This window comes from Durio zibethinus, chromosome 14 (assembly GCF_047325235.1).
Source record: "Durio zibethinus cultivar Kanyao isolate XHJ-2024 chromosome 14, ASM4732523v1, whole genome shotgun sequence".
NCBI lineage: Eukaryota > Viridiplantae > Streptophyta > Magnoliopsida > Malvales > Malvaceae > Durio > Durio zibethinus.
Genome location: NC_143175.1, coordinates 20,595,666 through 20,617,037, shown reverse-complemented (window position 1 = coordinate 20,617,037; position 21,372 = coordinate 20,595,666). Strand labels below are relative to the sequence as shown.

Genomic DNA, 21,372 nt, shown 5'->3' with positions numbered 1-21,372 from the left:
TGGCTGAACTTGTTCATGGGCCAAAATATTCGTCAGATCCGCTGCAAATTGGGCTTTGACTCAGACTGGGTGTAGGATACGAGTTTTAAGATTCAAGCCCGAATTATCATTTTATTAATAAAAATTTCTTTTTATTTAAATTTAATTGTCAAATATATTTAAAAGTAACAAATGGTTATATTTGACAAACATTTCATGCTTCATATTACTAAACCAAGAAAATTTCTGTTAAAACTATATGATACTATTTGGTCTTATATATGTACGATAGAACCTCATAAGCATTATGCAAAAATTTTCCATGCACGTGATAAGATTAGGGTAAATAATTTTGAGCATGTATGACATAAGTAAAATAAATGAAGTAAACAAATCAAATAAATATTAAACCATTTAATTAGGGTGTGATAACTTTTTTTTTTTTTGGCTAGATCTTCTTTTGAAAAGTTTGGATAACTTTTTTTGTTTATATAGCAAACATTTCATAATGCAAATGAAAGATAAACTGTTATGCTACCATTAAACAAAATATAAATCAATGCTAGTTATAAAATTTTTAATTTAATTTTGATCATTATTTTTAGTAAAATTATAGTTATAAAATTTTAAAAATAAGATTAAAAAATTTTGAATATTATACTTTTGAAAACATACTTTTTTGAAATTTTAATTTTAGATTATATTATAAAAAAATAAAAATTAAATTGGAGCTTGTTTGACAAAATTAAACAATAGTAAATAAAATGGGAGAGAATGAGTATTTGATTTGATAAAGAGAAAAAAAAATTGCAACTGTAAAATTTAAAAAGTGTTTATTGACACATGAAGATGAATTTTTTATAATAAAAAATTATAATAATTATTAAATATTATATATTGTATATAAATAATTAATTAAGATATAATTAAATAAATTTAACGTAAAGCTGGGCGATATTATTGCATGAAACTAAAACCCGAAAGTTGAAGATTACGTTTTTAATTAATAAATTATCACTGTTAAAAAGTTAAAAAGTTGATAGAAATAATGTATTAAATAAATTAAAAAATTATTTCTTAAAAAAATAGCTTTTTAATCTTAACAAGTGTTGCTATTAAGTTAACTCGAAAGAAGAGCCGGCTGCTACCTGTCACGGAAATAAATTTGTGGCTAGGACGGGAGATGTCACTATATGGGCGGCAGCAGTCTGTTATTAGCCTCTGAAAGGATTAGAGAGATGAATCCAGTTCAAAGGGAGCAAGAAAACGAGACGCTAGTAGAAGCGGCGCTTCGTGTTTTAAACACAGCGGACCCCTTCGAGAAGGCCCGACTCGGCGGCTCAGTTGCCTCCAAATGGCTCCAAGGAATTATCACCCGTCCCTACGATCCATTCCAGGACCTTCCCCTACCCGATCGCCCCGCCAGGCTCACCAACGTACGGAGACGCAGTTCTCATCTTCCTTTACGTTAACTGTTATTAAAACGCTTTAATAAAAGATAACTTCTTATTTTGTTTTTAGGTTAAGTTGGTGTCGCCAAGTTTGATGCCAAAGCTTGGGAAAGCAGGTAGCTTGCACAGCAGGCAAGCCATCGTGCATAGTCTTGTACATACCGAGAGTTGGGCTATTGACTTGTCTTGGGTACTTTTCGCTTTCCCTCTTTTTTAGTTGTTTTGGTTGTGATGAGGGCTGCTCTCATTGTTCTTAAACAATTAGGGTTGAAGCAAATCAACCCTTTTCAGTACTGAACTCATTGATTCTTGTGATGCATGCTTGACGGACATTCTGACTGATTCTAACTGTTAGAATTTGAAAGCTTTGGAGGTTTTGAGTTTGAAGATGGGATCCATTCATAATACCTTTGAAAATTCCAAATTAAATGTTTTTGTTAAAGATTCAGTTAATTGTTGTGATGATGCCAAGTTCTGAGTTGAGGAGCAAAACCTTGAAAATGTAAAGGAAAGAAAGAGAGAGGTTAAAGCCAAAGGCTGGAGTTTTCCCAGCGCTTGCATTCCGTGCTCAAGTCAGAAGTCGGTGGAGGAGAGGATAGGAAGGATAAAGTGTAAAAGTAGAAGAGTATTGAGAGATCTGGATAATATCGGGATGGTCCTATTTATAGTTGAAGGTGAGGGGTTTTGGGGTAGTTTAGGCTGTTTACGGTCAGTCCTGTGATCAGAATGACCTGGCAGGCCAAGTTGATTTGGATACTGATCACCCACTCAGGAAGTGACAAGTCAGCACAAAAAGGGCCTTTTGGTTAGATTGTTGAGGTGGTCGAGCTGACGTGGCACTGTACATGTCAAGTCCATCCAAAAGTTATAGATGCCCTTGGTTGTCTACCGGTAGTCTCTAACAGCGAAAAATATCATTTTGTCCTTTGGACCTAAAAATGCCTTTAACATGTTGGTTTGAATCTGACACTTCAAAGGCACTTGAGATTTCTAATTTTGAAGGTCTCAGGTTTAAATAGCAAGTGTTTACAAGTAAATTTTGTGTTATGACTTGAGTTAGTACAACTTCTGAGTTTTGAAGTGTTGATCTTTTAGGAAGTAATATTTTGTGCTGGTATCCATTCATTTTTGTGTATTGATTTGATACAGGATATAATTGCTCGTTTTGGTAAGCAAGAGGCAATGCCAAGAGAATTTTTCACGGATTTTGTGAAGGTAGCTCAAGATGAAGGTCGACACTTCAGCCTGCTTGCAGCTAGACTCGAGGAACTTGGCTCTTATTATGGTGCATTACCTGCTCATGATGGGCTTTGGGACTCTGCAATTGCTACATCCAAGGATCTTTTGGCACGTTTGTCAATTGAGCACTGCGTCCATGAGGTGCATGGTTCTCCCATACTCATCTTCTATGTTAGAAGCATTGCACTAAGGCCTTAATACTGTTAAGCTGGGTATAACATCACATCAATGAAAATTACAATCACTTATTTCCATAATAATTTATGAACTCAATGAAAAAGGCCTGCTTGACAATGGCATTCCTATAATCCTATTAGATGGTGTGAGTTTTTCTTGTAACAATATCTCTAGTTGAAAATCCTTTTAGTCTACATGATATGTGATGGAAAGGTAAGGACTTGGTCCATTAAGGTGATTGACTATGGGAGCATGTGAATGGAAGAAAGAAGAATGCGCAAAGTAATGCACTTGAAACATTATCGTTAATTTGAAAACAAGTTTTTTGAGTGCTTAGTACAGATGTAATGTGTTTATTTCTTGAATATATCTTGATTATGAAACTCTTGAATGAAATAAAAGAGGGTGATTATTGAATGCACTAACCATGCAACATCTATACTAATTCACTCAGTAAGTTGCATAAAGACTTTGTGTTCAATGTTCACTTTGATGAAGAAATGGAAAATAATGCAGGCAAGAGGACTTGATGTGCTGCCAACAACAATCTCTAGGTTCCGTAATGGAGGTGACGATGACACGGCTGATTTGCTAGAGAAGGTAGTTTACCCAGAAGAGATTACACATTGTGCTGCTGGAGTAAAGTGGTTTAAGTATCTTTGTCTGAGATCCAGAAATCCAGCTTTATATCAAGACAGCCTGGCATCACAAGAAAGTGAGACTCCAGTGGAGGAGGAAAGTGAAGAAGTGATTCAGAAATTCCATGCCATAGTAAGGACACACTTTAGGGGGCCATTGAAGCCACCCTTTAACGAGAAAGCAAGGAAAGCTGCAGGGTTTGGCCCTCGGTGGTATGAGCCACTTTCCGTGAAAGGCCCTGCCTCAGAATCTTAACACCGGATATATACGAATTTGGTAAACAGTGTTCATCTTATTTATTTTGCTTTTGAGCTCCTACATAACTTAGCCATCCCCCCAACTCAACCCCTATGGTACCTACATGGCTCTGATTTATTAAGGCATCGTCAAATGCTAATGCATAGACAGTGTTCATAAAAAAAAAAAATTTTCTTTAAATTTTGAACAAAATCTCTGAAACATTCAAAATTTTGATGATTATGGGAAAGCATATCACAATGGCTTTAACCCTACTGATTTTTTCATTGTATGAATAATCACTTTTCTTGATTGAAGACGACTGTATGAGCACCATAGTATCACAGAAAGAGAAGTTTGGCTCTTTCAGGATCAATTTTGGTTTCATTCATTTAAAGTGTTATGTTCTATATGCAGTTAGACAGAGATTGGTTTTGATCTCCTTCATTCTCAGCCATTTACTGCAATGAGAGACCTTAGAAATGTTTCCTAAACTCAATGTAACATGTGAAGAGAAATGTTACATGTATGGGCCAATTCTATGGGCATTCTTTTGACTTGCTGCCATTACTTGTTTAATATACCTAAAAGAACTAGGCACAATTTTAACACAATCAACAAAATTTACAAAAGCTATCATTTTTTGTGCAATCTAAGTTTATCGTTAGTCTAAAGGTAAATAATTCTCTTTGAATTATAATTAAAAAATTATTTAAAGTTTTAATATTTTATTATAATTAATTGAACATTTAATCATTTATTTCGAATGAATTGAATTTTTGATTGAATAAAATTTAATTATGTAATAAAATTGAATCAATCAAAATTATATACAATTAAATTATTAAAAGAATTTAAGGCAGGGTGAAATTTTTTTTTTAATTTATTTTATTTAATTTTTACATATATTAATTACATCATATGTTAAATTTTTATTTATTTTATAAAAATATTTAATCGCACACTTGAAAAATAGCTCAAAAAGGGGACATACCCCTTATTACGTTGAGTAGACTTCGACGACAGGTTTAAGTCAATGATTAGTTAACTTTTTTTTCCCGCTCTTGATTTTCGTAGAAAGTTAGAATCAAGAACTATGGTACTAGTTGAACCATAAAGATCCAAATTCATATCAATGTCTTAAAACATAAAATTTTTTAGCTTAGATACCATATGATTGTGTATCATTTGAGAATTTTATTTTAATTGACAAAAAAATTAGCAATGTTATTTTTTTTCATCAAAATAAAAACTTAATTAGATGCAAATAAATATTAAAAAAATTGTTTGATTGTAATAAAAAAAAATCAAAACTCGGATGATTTTTTACTTATGTTCCAAAGTTTTTTATATCCTTTAGTTTTATCGTTAACCAGGTTCAGCTAATTTGGAAAACGGATTGATGCGGTAACTGCAGCCTGCAATAGCTGGGTTTGGAGGGTTATATGTTTCATCAGTATGATAGATGTGTTGAAAGTTATCTGGCCTTTTGGGAGAAATCAAACAGAAAAATTAAAGGAACGTGAACAGAAGCTCACTTAAAACCATAAAAAGAGAGGAAGGAAATGCATACATGCGGACAAAAGTCATTATTGATTTTTTCCATCAATCACACATTATTTTATCAGATGGAATCATGAAATTGCAGAAAAAGCCCTGAAGAAGGCATCAAAATCTGATGACAATGGTAAACCTAACATCATGCAAAATTTTACATCAGTTTGGTTGTCCGCCTGTGAACAAGTCCAATGAATTGACAAAATTTGGAAACCAGGATTGCGCAATAAATTTGCTGCCGCAGTGGAAATTCTGGAGCCACACATCATCATCATGAAGAATTATTAACAACCTTTAAGGAAGACGCCCTCCCCAACAGCTGATCTCTCAGAATTGCAAGGACTAAACGTTATCAGAGAAGAAGCCTCCGAATATCACTAAAATTAGATTGTAATACTGAAAAAAATGCACCTGCAATAAAAATACCTCAAATCTCAGGCAGGTAACATACTGATGTATATAGTATTCTATGATAGGGTGAAAGGTATAACTACAGCAATCCAGGCAGATGTACTAAAGATCATAGATTTTTTGGAAAGACTAACCGAAATTGGAGCCAGTTCAGTTATGTCTTCACTTATATCAGTACCCTCCATGATTTTTCATGAACTTATTTATGATATTATTGCCAGGATGCTAGACATGTGAGGAATGAAACTCTCATTCTCTTCTATTTTTGCAGTTTACACAACAATATCTTTCACAGACAATACAATTGCAGGTTACGGAAATTATTTTAATATTCACCATCTGTCAAAAACTTCATAATTATAGCAGTGATTAAAAAGACTTGCACCACTGCGTACCTCCAACTTTGCCATCAAATACACGGTGATCAGCAGATAACGTTAAGTTCATTTTTGTCACAACTGCAGGCCTCTCAATCCCTGTGCAGGAATTCAATATATGAAATGCAACATATTTTAAAGCATTAAGTATATTGAAGCATAGTGCACAATAGGTAAACACTTTACCATCACTTCCAACCACTGGTTCAACAAATTTGTTTCCTCTACCAACAGCAAGGATACCAGCCTGCCAAAAACATGAGAGATTTATAGCACCTTGCAATGTCCTGATCATTTTCTAATAGCTGTATCTATTACAGTGGTTGGATATTCAACATATTGACTTCAGGAACAAGTCCAAAGACAAAAGACATTAAGAGTGGTTCTCCACTATTTTCAAAGTGAGTATTATCAACAAAATGGAAAACCCAGAAATATGCTTTTTCACATTTATTGCTTTAACTATGTAACAGAATGTGGTTAGACCAGCTACTTTTGACTCTTGAGGCCTGAACAAAACATAGATGGGCAAAGCTGACATTACATTAATGTTTGTTCAGTACAGGCACATTGACATTAGAGATGTACATGCATGTGTAAGTGTCACGGGTTGAGACTTAAGCTCCGAACCCGGGCGGCTCCGGGACCCGGGCTTCCACTCATCCGGCGTCCCGAATCAGCCTACCTGCCACGGTTCACACCCTTGTGAGGTATTGTCCGCTCTAGCCCCTCTGGCCTCACGGTTTTGTCCTACAAAAGGCGTCTCACAAGGCAGAGGTGGTGTGAACCCTTTTATACCCCAGTGACCCTCCTATTATGTTCGATGTGAGATTCATGACTCTTTCTTAGGTCCGTGACATAAGTATGGGGCACATTCTGAGAATATGTACATGCATGTGTGTGTGTGTGTGTGAGAGAGAGAGAGAGAGATGAGAGGTACCTGTGGGGGATTTATAATTGCACAAAAATGGTCGACAGGAAACATTCCCAGATTTGAAATGCTGCAGAAAAATTACACACAATTTCTCAATATTTCTTTCACATATTAAAAAGGTAGTGGTGGAGAACTAATATCCCATACGCATATCATATAATTACATACCTAAAAGTTCCTCCTTGAAATTCATTTGGTAAAAGCTTCCCAGCCCGTGCCTTTTCAGCTAGTTGCTTGACCTGACAGCCAAGTTGAAGAGAGATAAGCATGATAAAACCAAACCCAGAATGCAAATTAATGATTACTAAAATTTTAACTGAAAAGAAAGAGACCAAAAAAATGATGATTAAAATGTAATTCTGAACTTGTTGACAATCATCTGATACAGAGCAGATTATTTTAAAGATCTAGTTTAACTTGAGTTATCTCTATACGGTGTTTGTGATTAGTCAACATATTTAAAGAGCCAGACCATTGCAAGCAGGTCCCAGTATGTGTTCTGTTATTTCCCTAGATTTAAACAAGGTCAAAAGGCAACATACGTAGGTAACAAACCTAATGATCTGGTGTAAAGTAGCCAAAACTGAGAAAGCATAAACTTGCATTACAGAGTATTGGTGCCAAACAAAGTTGTTAAACTCAAAGAAGGTAGAGTTCGAAGATGAAAGTACCTCCGAGGAGATTGATGATATGGATTTCTGATCTGCATTCCTTACAATTGGAGTCATTAAACCCTGCAATGTAAATAAAATAATATGAAATGGGCTGCTCCATAGAACCTGAGAACAACCTGTTATTGGAAGCATACCTTCTCAGTAGCAACTGCAATTGATATGTCAACAGAATCACACAAAATTATTTCCCCTTTTGCAATATCCCAATAAGCTGCAGTCATCGACATAGCAAAATTAGAAATAAGCCAAAAGATCCATAATCTTTGAATTAAAGCTAATTTGTCACTAAAGAAAAAGGAATTATGTAATCATTTTCCACCATAAAAAAACACTTATTACAGGTAAGCTGCTGCTGGAAATTTCTTATATATAGCAGGTACACTCAACACACATGTTTGATAAACTAGAAATCTTAGTGCCCTTCCCTTTTGGAACTTCTTCAATGCAACCATATATTATCAACACAAAATAAGATAAGACTTTTTCTGCTTGGATGTTCGAGGAGGCTCATAGACCCACCTAGTAATAGTGTAAGAACTTCAGATTCTATCTAAGTGAAGAAATAGTTTATAAAACCTTAATACAATCTCCAGAATTAACTTGTTAGATTAAGCTAAAAACCATTTATAAACCAGCAATTACAAACTAGTTGTTGAACTACTGCTGTATAATTGTATGGCAAACAAAATGACAACAGAGTCTTGTGGCTTCCTTCGTCAAGGAATGTTGAAGTTCTGGTTTCAGCAAGAATAGGCAAGTAGGGTCAATAAAGGAATGGGAGATGGTTACCTCCGATAAATAATCCAGCCATTGAATCAACAATAAAGAAATAAATAAAGGTAGAAAAGAATCAAAAACCCAAAATATTTTCTTCATGATGTAGTTTTGCTAGAGATGCAAAAATCACCGAGAAAAGCATTTTTCAGCTTAAATCAGTTTACAAGTAATGCCAGTCCCAATGTTTTACAGCAGCAAAACAGAGTGGAATCCAGTCCAAGAGAAAAATATCACCCAACATCTCTAGCAATCTACATTTTACAATTGATCATGCTCTTACTAGCAGGTTGTGTTGGCTTGGCTCCTATATTATGTTTACTCAGAAATCTATGAGGACCAATTTTATTGAAATTATGTCTTACCATTAGCTTCAGGTACATTTTTCAGAGCAATTGCCACCGCTTTTATGACAATGTCATTAACTGAGACTTTAATATCATGCTTCTCTACAATATGAGAAAAAAATAGAACAATTAGCAGTCATCCAAACTGTTGGTGTGAAAAATCATATTCAGGATACAGGAATTTATTCAATACCTTTAAGTTCCTTCCTAAAAGAAAGAAGAGGATCCAGTATAACATCTGATGAACACAATCAAACATTTAAGATCAAAGGTTAAATGATACTAAAACCTGTAGATAATTAGTGAAAGTTCCTACCTGAAGATAAATACAAATGTGGTGTAGTCTGTTTTGATTCCAATAACCTCCTCGCAATAACCTGCAGAATGAACACAAATTTAGTAAAAGAACAACCCTAACATGTCACGCATGTATAAGTAAGTTTTAAATAAATAAAAATAAGAAAACCCTCTATCCTATTCAATCAATAATCTGTGATTCTATTATGCAATAGCCAACAAGCCCCACGTATTTTTGGTGAACTCAAAAAAAATCACTTGTCAGTGCAACTGACTCATCAAACTATCACATGTAAACTTTGCACAATATGTTCTTTGACTGTTGCTCCTCTAGCTCACGTCAAATGCATTCATGTAAACCTCCTAAGTTTGGCAAAGCTCTTTGCATCATTTTATTTCCGTATTTCCAACACCACTATCTGACTTAATCAGCAGTTTGGTCATTAGCACATACATCTTACCTTTTTTATGTTGATGTATATTTTCTCCAATTTCCTATATCAAGCTACACTCAAATGTATGAATAGGTCAGTTTTTTTTAACTATCCGATATTTGGTATAAACATCGCTGCAGCACAGGACTCTAGAGATTTCCAATTTGATCTGACAGGCAATGGAATATAGAGGCACATAGAACATAATTATAGGAATAAAGATTAAAACCCATCCATAATATTCTTCCTATATTTAAATATTGACCTAGTTTGAAAATGTCAATGCCAAGGTCTCTTGCCTTGTTAATTCCCTTATAACTGGTCAATGAAATATACCTTGCGAATTTGAGTATTTGGCAAGTCTTCAAAAGAATCTGACTGCTGTGGATGAGTCGTTGACTGGGGCCTCAATGATGAAGATTTCTGAGGGCTGGTTTGAGGTGATGGTTTTTTCTTCTCAGATGAAGAAAATTTTGAAGATCCTTTTCCAGACTTAATTGCAGCCAAAACATCCCCCTTCAGCAAAGTACCATGAGGACCAGATGCTATTAGGGATGATGCATCTAATCCATATTCTGAGATAAGCAACTTGGCTGATGGACTGATCTTTGTAAAACCAGACTTCAGCTTTCTAATGTCACTTTTGGATTCATGATTTGTTGGTTCTTGCTTTTTGACCGCTGAACCACTACCAAAAGAAGTCTTTACAGCTTCAATATCATCTGGATCTTCAACCTTGCAAAATAACAAGCATTAGTGCCCCATGTGCCTCAAGTCACTACCACTAACTTGACTTCAATAAATTCTGTCGCTAAACATGAAGAGGTAAATTGCATCAAGTCATTTACAACAAGATACAAAATAAGTTACTTAAAAGCATACAGTGACAACTTACTGTTACTGCAATAGGTTGTCCCACAGCCACATCCTTTGAACCTTCAGGAGCCAGTATCTTTGCCAGATAACTGCACCCAACATTTTCAACTGATAACTGTAAGTTTATATGTAATTAACAGAAATGAACCATAGAAATGAAACAAATTGCTAAACATGATCAATCTTAAATCCAAGAAAGCCTCTCCCTTGTCATTCACCCATAAAACAAACCCTTGCTTGTTGATTAAACTATTGTTCCAACTGCTTTGGTTGTTAAATTTCATAGGATTTGACTTATTTAGCGATGTAAATACAGTCCTCCAATTTTTTCACAAAGATCTGCTCCCGATTTGACATCTTAGTTAGTAGTATTACTTTTCGCTGTTAGTCTTACTAAATATAATATCAACATGTGCTTCATGGAAAATTCACGCTTATGCCTCAAATAGATGTTTATGCCCCCATAATTAGGGGCATAGATGTAGAGACCTTGCTTTTGCTGTTCACTTTTATAGAATTATGGTCTAATACATGGCCACATGTAATGAACATATATGAATGTTGTAATATTTCCTTGAAAACAAGTTAAATCCATATTAATACCAGAAAAGTGTTTCTCATGTTAAGGTAAATCCAGTAAGTCTATGAACACCATTTTGCAAGACTCGTGCCTGACACCTCACTATTTGCCATCCATTTGAATGGACATAATGACAAATGATTGACCATTGAAATCAAATTAGTCCAAAAGATTACACTATCCATTAGTGTCACTTTAGTGCTTGCCCTTCAGGCTTGCTACGAGCAATAAAATCCAAAGCAAGAGAGAATATTACCCTTCTTCAAGGCTCTCAAATTCAAGGGTAGCTTTGTCAGTCTCAATCTCACATATCACATCACCCACTTCTATCTGCTCAACAAAGTTAGATATGTGAACAAGGTCATTCTTCACTCGACTAGAAAGAGAAAGAATTTTAAAGTAATTTAATAACTTGTACCAATAAAAAACTAACCTTGTCCCCTTCTTTTTTCCTCCACTTGAAAATGTTACCCTGGTTCTGTATAAGAAAATATGAAAAGGAAAATATAAGCTTTTGCAGTAAGAAAAAAGTCAGAGATGGAGGTTCATATTTTAACCTAATTTTCTTACCATTGTTGGAGAGAGTGCTGGCATTCCAATAACAATGTGAGGAGGAAGGTCAGCTGCATTGATATTAATAGAACTTGGTTCCTCTTCTTTTTCTGAGTTTCTGACATCCTGATTGGCTGTTTTTTCCTCAACCTCTGATCCACTACCAAGAGTAGAAGGGATCTTCTGGATATTTGCTTCATCCTCAACCTTGTGGACCCATGCAAATGAGTTTTAACAAACAGTTTATTGCATAGTTGGTACTCAACAAAAATTATTATTTAAAAAGCATAAAAAAATAAAAAACAAAATTCAGATATCAACAGTTTTTCACCATAGCATAAGATGGAAATTTATTGCATGAAATCAAAATGTATTTTCCTATAATGTTGTTGACATTTTTTACAAAATTTATGAACATAAGTCCTTATTTATATAGTTGTTTTTCCTTAAACTTTTTTCTAATTCTAAGGAGCATTAAAAGAAATGTATAGCTTGAAAAAATTGGTAAGCAGGGAAGATGATCATTAGATCATGAAGTAAGTAAGAAGAGCATACTACAGGAGACAAAAAATCCTCAAATGCCAAGGCAGTTTTCTTCTCGAAAAATTCAATAGAATCAAATTTTATATATCTGTTGATAGTATGCCACTAAAGGATGCACAAAAGAATAAGTACCATTACTGCAATAGGTTGTCCCACAGGCACATCCTTTGAACCTTCAGGTACTAGTATCTTGGCCAAAAACCTGCAGATAAGCGCTCCGACCATAAGCAAAGGTAAAAGAAATTAAGGATGGTTCTGAAATTCAATAATTCAGTGTGCTTTTTGGACAACATTAACAAGATAAAAAAGCCCAAAAACACTATATAAAGAGTTCGCATGCAATAACAGAAAGTTCTGCAAAGGAAACTGAAAATCTCATACACAGAGCAAAATTTAGTGACATTACCAAATATGCCACTTTAAGGAAAAAATTAGGCCATACAATTTAAAGGAAACTGAAAATCTCATACACAGAGCAAAATTTAGTGACATTACCAAATATACCACTCTAAGGAATAAATTAGGCCATACGATTTAACATCAGACACTATAGAAATTGAAAAATAAAAGCAGTAAGAAGAAGAAAAACAATTTACCCTTCTTCAAGACATTCAAACTCAAGTGTGGCTTTATCCGTCTCTATTTCACATAGTACATCGCCCACTTCAATCTGCTTGATAAGCATCAATGATCAAGAAATAAATCACGATGATAGAATGAAATCAATTAATTCTCTACGCCTTAGTACAATATTTTTTTCAACAATCTTCTTCAATTTATATAAATTTCAGATACAAATTGACCATACAACCCATAGCTTCCATTAATTTCTTAACTCACCTTATCTCCTTCTTTCTTCTTCCATTTTGCAATGTTACCTTGACTCTGCACATAAAGCATCAAAAGCTTGACTATGGGAATACAGGGAGAAAGCCTATATCATAGTATAAAACATTATTAGGCTTAGCATCCCAAAATATATTACCATTGTTGGAGACAAAGCAGGCATCCCCAGGACTGTATGCTCGGGAAGGTCTGTAGTAACAGAACTTATGATAAGCAAGGACAAAAATCTTTGGTGGGTATCAAAATGAAAGAAAAAAGGCAAAACCTAATTGCCAAGAAGAATGACAGAAAATGTTTACCCTTTCAATAAGTAGACTTAAACTTGGGACCTCCTCTAACCCCTCTACACATTTTATAGATAGGCTAAGGCACAACAGCCCACTAATGCATTATGAGACCACAATATCTATCTAACATATGAAACAAGAAGTGATACATTCCAACTTGAAGCACCAGCATAATTTTACATGTAAGCTGAAGAATACAGGTAAATAGATCTAGCACAAAGAAAATGTATTGATTCTGCACTAGTGCAACCTGTATTCATCCTTGAACAGATCTGAGGCAAACATGACATCCTACCTATAACTTAAATGTAGGACCAACTATCTATGGTTGTGTATTACGTATCTCACTCAGGTTAGGCAGTTAGGTGCTCTGCGATGAAGCAGATTTAGAACTACTAGGAAATCTAGAATGATGAACCATATATAAAATCCTTGTATCCTTAATACCAAACATTGTAGTTAAACTTGCTCTTAGAATTTTTACCATTCATCATGCGAAATTGTTTCTGATGAATAAAACATATATGATTCTTACTTCAACTTATAAAAAAATCTTCATGGAAGTTTAGCCATGTAAATAGAAAGGAAAGAAAGAGTAAGCAAGTCACTCAGAGGTCAGAGCCACAGCAAATAAGTGATATCATTAGACTCTAATCAATAAATAGATTTTATCAAATTAAGCAAGTCACTCAGAGCTCTCTGTCACAACTTTGAAAACTAGATGGGCATATGGGAAGAGGGAAATGTTTCAAAGAAAAGATGTCATATACCTGCAGATGAGAAATGCCGAACTCCAATTTGCAACTGCAAAATCATATGACATCAGAGAACAACCTTTTTCTGGAACAGTGCAAGTAATAATTAAATACCAACCTTGAGCTTTGATAAAGAACTGTATACTCCAACTACGGTGGATAAAGAATTGTGCCTGCTATGAGGGGAAAAAGCCAGTAAGATTCATAAAGTAAGTGACCCAGCCACATTTGTCTAAATAAAGGAATAAAAAACCAAATTGAGTCAACTTCAATGCATCTGCATTATTTAGAGAAAATTGTATTGGTTTTAGGCTGGAAAAGCAATAAGGGAAAAACAACACTGACTCAACTCAAACTTCACTTAAAAGTTTAAACTTGGTAGCCATTACAAATTGAGTTAGATTAAGAAAGGTTGCCATAAAAAAAAAAAAGAGTAAAGGTGTTAATGTAGGTACATAAATATTAACAAATGAGTCATGAATCATGTAAAGCAGTTGTAACAAAATTTACTCCTGATAAATAGGAAGTCATAGATGCAAACCTTAACCAAGAGCCACTCAAATCCTTGAAAGGGCTTTCCACATTTGAAGTGCTGCAGCAGAAGAAAAAAGACATAAGCAGAATGACAGGAACTAAGGTAAAGGTGTAACACTTAGCACAAATTAAAGAGCATCACATATAAATTCAAGTCACAATAGAGAATCACATTCCTACATCATAACAGTAACTTAAAATGTTAAACTACTAATTTTCACTTGGAAGAAAAGGGACATAGGTTGTTTGTAAAAAGGGCTGTACAAACGTATATAAATGAAAGCAGTAAGTAGATAGCAAGTAGCTTGAAAGACATAATGTAACGCAGTAGAAAAGCCCAATTTGTCCAACTAAGAACAAGAACAATACCAATATATAATTATAAATATATATATATGTATATACATACAAACACATATATGGAGAGAGAAAGATTTACCAGAAACTTTTTTTTTTCACAATTGTATATACTTGTAAATTTCAAATTACAGGGTTTCATTTCAAGTATCATTGCAATAAAGTTCAAGAACAAAATTCGCACAAGTCCACTTTCAAAATCACTACTTTCTCCAATTGAACAAAAAAAAAAAAAGAACCTTGAATTGCAATTGACTATTTGATTTCAAAACTAAAATTCAAGCCAACTCTCAAAATTGCTACTTTCATAGATGCATATAGATGATTATCATGGCAATTGACAAGGATCCAATATAGTTCATAACAACAGTTCTTAGAAATAAAGGAAAGAAAAAGAAAAAAAATACCAAGAAAGCGATCTCGCTGAGGCGTAGGAAGAGATAACACGAGCTCTGAAGAGAGATGTGGCGGTTCTTGAGATTACTGGGTTTCTAAGCCGTGAAAGCGCCATTGAAAGTGCTCTGAGGAAAAAGTGAGAGAAGAAAGAGCTTTGATTTTATTTAATTCACAGTTTCATCAAAGAAGAAGAGAAAATGCACCGGTATTTGGTGTTTGTTTTTTGACTAATAGATTTAAAAAAAAGGCAAAGAACTATAGGTTCTTTTTCTCTAGATCGTAAATGGCTGCGCCAAGGGCATACCAGTCTAAAAAAAATATTCGAAAAATTTTATTATTATAATAATAAATAATGAAGAAAAAATGAAATTTAAAAGTTCTAAACCTCATTTAGGGCTTTGAAGTTCGGGGCTCAGCCTAACCAAAACACTGGCACGTTCGCACCACCTAACGACAATGGGGCAACCACACGGTCCACACCATTCTTTTGTTTTTAATTTAATTTCTGCTTTTTAAATAAAAATTTTATATCAATTATTGAATCATTGGTGTATTTTTATGTATTCTCTTCTTATTTTTTGTTAGTCATTGGTTAAAATCGTATTTTTAGTAGTAATAAATACTATCATTTTATATTTATAAAATATTTATTTATATCTATTATATTATTATTAAATTTTTTAATTAATTTTGGTGTCAAAAATTAAGTGTCACAAATTCAATTAAAAATTATTTTTTTTAGATTTTTTATAAAACATTTTTAATGCTAATTTTGTACTGCTTAATTTTTTCTGGTCGTTTATTCTTTTAGGCCGAAGAACTAAATTAAATTATGAGGCTAATCAAACCCAGGTTAAGCTTAACCCTACGTGCATTAAGAACGAAAACATATGTTCTTTGTAAAAGATCATTCAAAAATAATCTAATCAAAATTGGGTTTGCATGAGATTATTTTGATATTTACGCAATATATTCAAAATTTTCACTAGCTTACACCTTCAAATGATAATCTTTCTTCAATAGTCATATAATATGTTAGAAGAATTTGGACATGAGTGTTAAACTCTTAATTTAAATAACGAGAGTTTAATCACGGGCAACTTCAAATAACAAGAGATTACCAACCCTCAGCATTTTTACTCTTCTACTTCATGCTTACATGCGCAAAACCTTCATTAATTGTACACCAACCAATGGCTGTGTTTCTAACCCTATGTATAGACCTAAAATATAATGCAGGAAATAGGACAAAAACAAGGCCTATATTCTTGTGATAGACAAAAACTTGGCACAAATAACGGGTATGTAAGTTTGTTTGTTTTTTCTTTTAGGAACAGTAGGCATTTAAAGTTCCCGTGAGTGTTAACCAATCCTCGTACGATGATCCACGATGACAGAAATCTGATTTGCTTCCCTCCTGCTGTCTCTTCAGACAGAAAAGATCAATATGGTCAAGAGACTGTTTCTTTCAATTACCTGGAAAATCTGTAAGGATATATGAAAAGTTGCAATAAGCAATAACCTGCTGAGATGCGTATGTCTTGTGAGAGTTACGTGACAGGAATTTGTATCCTAAAGCACAAAAAGACCACCCTATTCATTGAGGTAACTTAAATGCCAGATTTGGTAGTTGAAAGCTAACTTTCAGTTACTGGTAAATAAATAAGCAAGATTTAATTGGTGGAGAGTGTTGAAGCTTTGCCTGAAATGGCTTCCTGAACATCTTAACTAATGCTTGCTTTGTTTGTTCTGCTCGAGATGCTACCACGCACTATTCAATCAAAGCCAACTACTACTCGAACATTCGAAATTTTCACGACTCTAGTGGGACGCCGCAAGGGTCATACTGTGGAAGGGTTTTATGAGCTCAAACAGTTTCTCAAGAAACTTCGTTACTTGAATTACTATCATACAGGCAACAATGGACACAAACATGGCAATGATAATGAGTTCGATGACCATTTGGAGTCTGCTATACGTAGGGTCCAACCCCATGCATTTGGTTTTGACCGATTAAAGTTTCAAAGTTTTTCGTTTTTAATCGAAATAGAAATAGAACCCTACATATAAAAGTATAAAAAAAAAAAAAAGGATAAAAAGAAAAAAAAGGAAGAGAGAGTTATTAATTGAATAGATGTCGATTTTTTGTTTGATTAAGTTAAAATTTTATTATCATATTCACGATTTAATATTTTACATTTTGAATGTGGTTATTGAGTTTAAAATTTTTTATAAAAAAATTAATAGTGTATTTATTAAGTTACTTATTTTATGAGATTTCTTTAATTATCTCTTTAGTTGTTAATTAACTCTAGTTTTATCTAAAAAAAAATTTTGTATATCAATTATTTGATAATGGAGATTTTTCTAATAGTCCATAGTTTTTTCTTTTTACACTAAAGTATTTTTCATATAAATATTGGTGTGCTTTATTTTTCTATATTGTTGATTATTGATAATTGTCTATTACTATGGGTTTATTACGATATATTACTTTTGTATTGTTGTGTTTGTCACTTCAAGCCCAATAAGTGATATCAAAGCACTATTTATTTTTTAGATATCGATACAAAAGCAACTTAAGATAAAAGTAAATTATGTTTGAGATTATGAAGGATAATATAGATTCTATGATAAAATTAACAGCACCAAATTATTCAATTTGAAAGCCTATGAAAGATATCATTTATACTGCAAAGACTTATATGAGTCGATATTAGATGATTCAGCTAAACCAACAAATATGAAAGATAAAAGCTAAAAGAAGCTAGGTAAAAAGACGCTGGCCACAATTAAAAAATGGATTTATATCAGCATGTTCCATCATATAGCGTAAAGACAGATATCTACATCATTTGAGAAAAATTAACAGCATTCTATAAGAAAAAGACAGGCATTAATAAAGCTATATTTGTTAAAAAACTTGCAACTTTACAGTACAAAAATGAACAATTGATTACAAAGCACTTGAGTGATTTTTAAGATATATTCAATCAAATGACTACTATGGAGCTTAAAAAGGATGATAAAATAAAGACATTATTTCTTTTAAGTTCATTGCTAGACAACTAAAATGCTTTAGTTATGATTGTTCTTAATTCAACTCTTGACTATAATATGACATTGAAGATGGTAAATGATAGTATTCTTAATGAAAAAATAAGACAAAAAGATTCAAACTCTGAGAATCAAGCTCTTGTCACAGAGAACAAGAAAAAGTCATAGTAAATCTAAAGATAGATCCAAGTCTTAAAATAAAGCGAAATGCTAACATTGTGGTAAACCTAGTTATATAAAGTGAAATTGTAAAATCTTGAAGCAAAAATGAAAAGATGAAAAAGGTAGGAATTCAAATGATGGCAATATTACAGTAGTAAATTCAAAAAGTAATTCAGTTATTTTGATTTGTACACATGGTGATTGTAATCATATTAATAATCCCAGCATTTAGTAGATAGTTGACATAAAAGTGGCATATCATTTTGTTCCTAAGATGAAAAATAAAAGTGTGTCGCAGATTGTTAAGATCATTGATATTGTTATACAAACTAATATAGGTTACATGTTAATTTTGAGAGATGTCAAACATATTTCGAATATAATAATGAATTTATTTATGATCAATGTCTTTGATAAGGAAATATATGAGAGTCGACAAAATAATGGATAATGAAAGTTTCTCTAAAGATCTATGATAATTGTAAAAAAAAAACTATGCTACACAATATACAAGACATGGATACAATTGAACGGCAATTAGATAAATGCTGTTGAGAATGATGTTTTAGCAAATATGTGTCACAAAATGTTGGCACACATGAGTGAGAAGGGGTTATAGGTTTTGGTAAAACAGTCTCTCATTTTCTTGATCAAAGATATGTCTCTTGATTCATATGATCATTGTTTGCATAGCAAGCATTGTAGAGTTTCTTTTCATAAGCATGAGAAAAAAAATAAATTAGAATTGATTCATTCTGATGTATGTGATCCCATTTAAATTAAGTTATTGTGTGGTAGTAGGTATTTTATTACTTTTATTAATGATACTTTACGTAAAACTTGAGAGTGTATGTTGAAAAATAAAAGTTAAGTATTGTAGTATTTTTAAAAATTTCATGTCATAGCGTAAAGGATGACAGGGTTCCTTTGAAATGTATTTGGACTGATAATGGTAAAAAAAACACATCCAAAAATTTTGAAGAATATTATTTAAAGTATGAAATTAGGTATGAGATGACAAAACCTGAAACGCTGCAACATAAATGGTGTAGATAAAAGGATAAATCGTACCATTATGAAAAAAGTCAGATATATGCTAAGGATGATAAAATTATTAAAGTCATTAAGGGATGAAGCAATTAACATAACATGTTATTTGCTTAACAAATCATTATCAATTTCTTTAGGCTTTGATATTTTAGAAAGAGTGTGGACAGAAAAAGATGTTCCACACTCTCACTTGAAGATTTTTTTATACAAAGTATTCATGTATGTACTGAAAAAATAGAGGTCAAAGTTTGATAGTAAAACCATATAGTGTGTGTTTGTTGAATATGGTGATGAGAATTTTGGCTACAAGTTATGGGATCCAATGAAGAGAAAAATAGCCAAAAGCAAAGATATGATCTTTTATGAAAAAAAAATTATAGCAGACCTTGAAAAAAATAAGAAAATTACACGAGTTACTGTTGAATGTGATGTTTCAACACTAACAAAAGTTCTATAAAAAAGAATCACAAATGATTAAAATGAGCAAGAGACAAAACTTGAAGATACGAATGAGCCTACCACAATTAGTGATGAACCAAATGTAACCAGTTTTAAGCAAGAAAAGTAATCATCTCTACCAAAAAGTGTTAAGTAGGGAGAGTTACCTTCGACATCAGTAGTCAAAGTCTTAACCTAAGAGATATACCAAAAAGCACTGGCCATTTACTAAGTATCCAAGTTTAAATTTTATTTTAGTTACCAATAAGAATGAACTAGATAGCTATTAAGATGTGTAGACTACTCCCGACATAGAGTACTAGTTAAAACTAATAAAAAAATCATTGCAAAAAAATTATACATATGATCTTATTAAACTTTTGAAAGATAAAAGGTCATTAAAGAATAAATAGGTGTTCAAGCTGAAAAAAGATAGTAACAAACTAGTACAAAATGTTTTTGGTAGTGAAAGATTTTTCTCAGAAACATAGCATCAATTTTGATGAGATATTATCTCCAGTTACGAAGATGAGTTTTATTCAAGTGATACTGATATTAGTAACTAGTTTAAATCTTGAGCTTGAACAACTTGATGTCAAGATTGCATTCTTGCATAGTGACTTGCAAAAGGTGATTTATATGAATCAACCAAAGAGTTTTGAAGTGAAAGGGAAAGAATACTTAGTTTGCAAACTGAAGAAAAATTTATATAGCTTAAAATAAGTTCTTCGATAGTAGTATAAAAAGTGTGATTCTTTTATGGTGAGTCACAGCTATAAAAAAATAACAACGGATCTTTATGTGTATGTCAAAAAAATTTTTGATAATAACTTAATTATTTTTTTATTATATGTTGATGATATGTTGATTGAAGAAAAAGACATTGGTACAGTTTATAAGTTGATAGAATAATTATCTAAGTACGTTGACATAAAGAATTTAGGTCTAACAAAATAAATTCTCATTAAAGATATTATCTAAGATAAGAGAGTTATGGTTGTCACAGAAAATATATGTTGAACAAGTGCTTAATAGATTCGACATACAGTATGCTAAATCATTTAGCACTTCATTTGTGAACCATTTTCATTTGAGTAAGAAATTTTATCCGGTGACTAAAGAAGAAAAACTAACTATGTCTAGTATTCGTTATTCTTTTACAATCAATTCATTGATATATCTTATGGTTTACGCATGACCTGACATTGCTCATGTAATTGGTGTAGTAAACAGATTTCTTTTTAATCTGAAAAAGATTTACTGAAAAACAGTAAAATAAATTTTTAGATATTTAAGAGACAACTCAAAAATGTGTTTGAGTTATGAAACTACACAACTAGTTCTTGAAAGGTTTATTAATGCAAACATGACAAGTGACTTCCATAGTAAAAAATCTACTTTATTATATTTAT

At 32.7% G+C, this 21,372-nt stretch overlaps 2 protein-coding genes across 3 annotated transcripts; one reads left to right on the top strand and one right to left on the bottom strand.

Moving 5' to 3' along the window:
* The first annotated feature begins 1,079 nt into the window (after nt 1-1,079).
* LOC111293570 (3-oxoacyl-acyl-carrier synthase-like protein (Protein of unknown function DUF455)) lies at nt 1,080-4,098 on the top strand. Its single transcript, XM_022886310.2, has 4 exons — nt 1,080-1,415; nt 1,501-1,620; nt 2,580-2,810; nt 3,363-4,098. Exons 1-4 carry the CDS (start codon nt 1,173-1,175, stop codon nt 3,738-3,740), a joined length of 972 nt encoding a protein of 323 aa, XP_022742045.2. The 5' UTR covers nt 1,080-1,172; the 3' UTR covers nt 3,741-4,098.
* Nucleotides 4,099-5,260: 1,162 nt separating this feature from the next.
* Nucleotides 5,261-15,509, bottom strand: LTA3 (Dihydrolipoamide acetyltransferase, long form protein). Of its 2 annotated transcripts, none has more exons than XM_022886308.2 (23): nt 15,265-15,509; nt 14,508-14,558; nt 14,085-14,142; nt 13,982-14,015; nt 13,064-13,113; nt 12,919-12,963; nt 12,675-12,748; nt 12,211-12,280; nt 11,554-11,742; nt 11,417-11,461; nt 11,240-11,313; nt 10,423-10,492; nt 9,864-10,262; nt 9,113-9,173; nt 8,990-9,034; nt 8,815-8,898; nt 7,810-7,886; nt 7,673-7,735; nt 7,170-7,240; nt 7,008-7,068; nt 6,254-6,314; nt 6,086-6,166; nt 5,261-5,690 (listed from the first exon to the last, which is right to left on the bottom strand). In XM_022886308.2, the coding sequence occupies exons 1-23, from the start codon at nt 15,366-15,368 to the stop codon at nt 5,632-5,634; spliced, it is 1,926 nt and encodes a 641-aa protein (XP_022742043.2). In that variant the 5' UTR covers nt 15,369-15,509; the 3' UTR covers nt 5,261-5,631. The 2 variants fall into 2 exon arrangements, with proteins under 2 accessions (XP_022742043.2, XP_022742044.2); XM_022886309.2 differs by having other exon boundaries at nt 14,085-14,139.
* Between the last annotated feature and the right edge of the window lie 5,863 nt (nt 15,510-21,372).

Excerpts from the sequence above, each read along its gene's own strand:
- LTA3 (XM_022886308.2), bottom strand. The coding sequence starts at position 15,368 with ATGGCGCTTTCACGGCTTAGAAACCCAGTAATCTCAAGAACCGCCACA. Across the intron at positions 13,114-13,981 it reads TCGGCATTTCTCATCTGCAG|ACCTTCCCGAGCATACAGTC; the intron begins GTATATGACATC and ends CTGTTACTACAG. Across the intron at positions 11,462-11,553 it reads CAGCACTCTCTCCAACAATG|AACCAGGGTAACATTTTCAA; the intron begins GTAAGAAAATTA and ends TTTCTTATACAG.
- LOC111293570 (XM_022886310.2), top strand. The coding sequence starts at position 1,173 with ATGGGCGGCAGCAGTCTGTTATTAGCCTCTGAAAGGATTAGAGAGATG. Across the intron at positions 1,621-2,579 it reads GGGCTATTGACTTGTCTTGG|GATATAATTGCTCGTTTTGG; the intron begins GTACTTTTCGCT and ends GATTTGATACAG. Across the intron at positions 2,811-3,362 it reads TTGAGCACTGCGTCCATGAG|GCAAGAGGACTTGATGTGCT; the intron begins GTGCATGGTTCT and ends AAAATAATGCAG.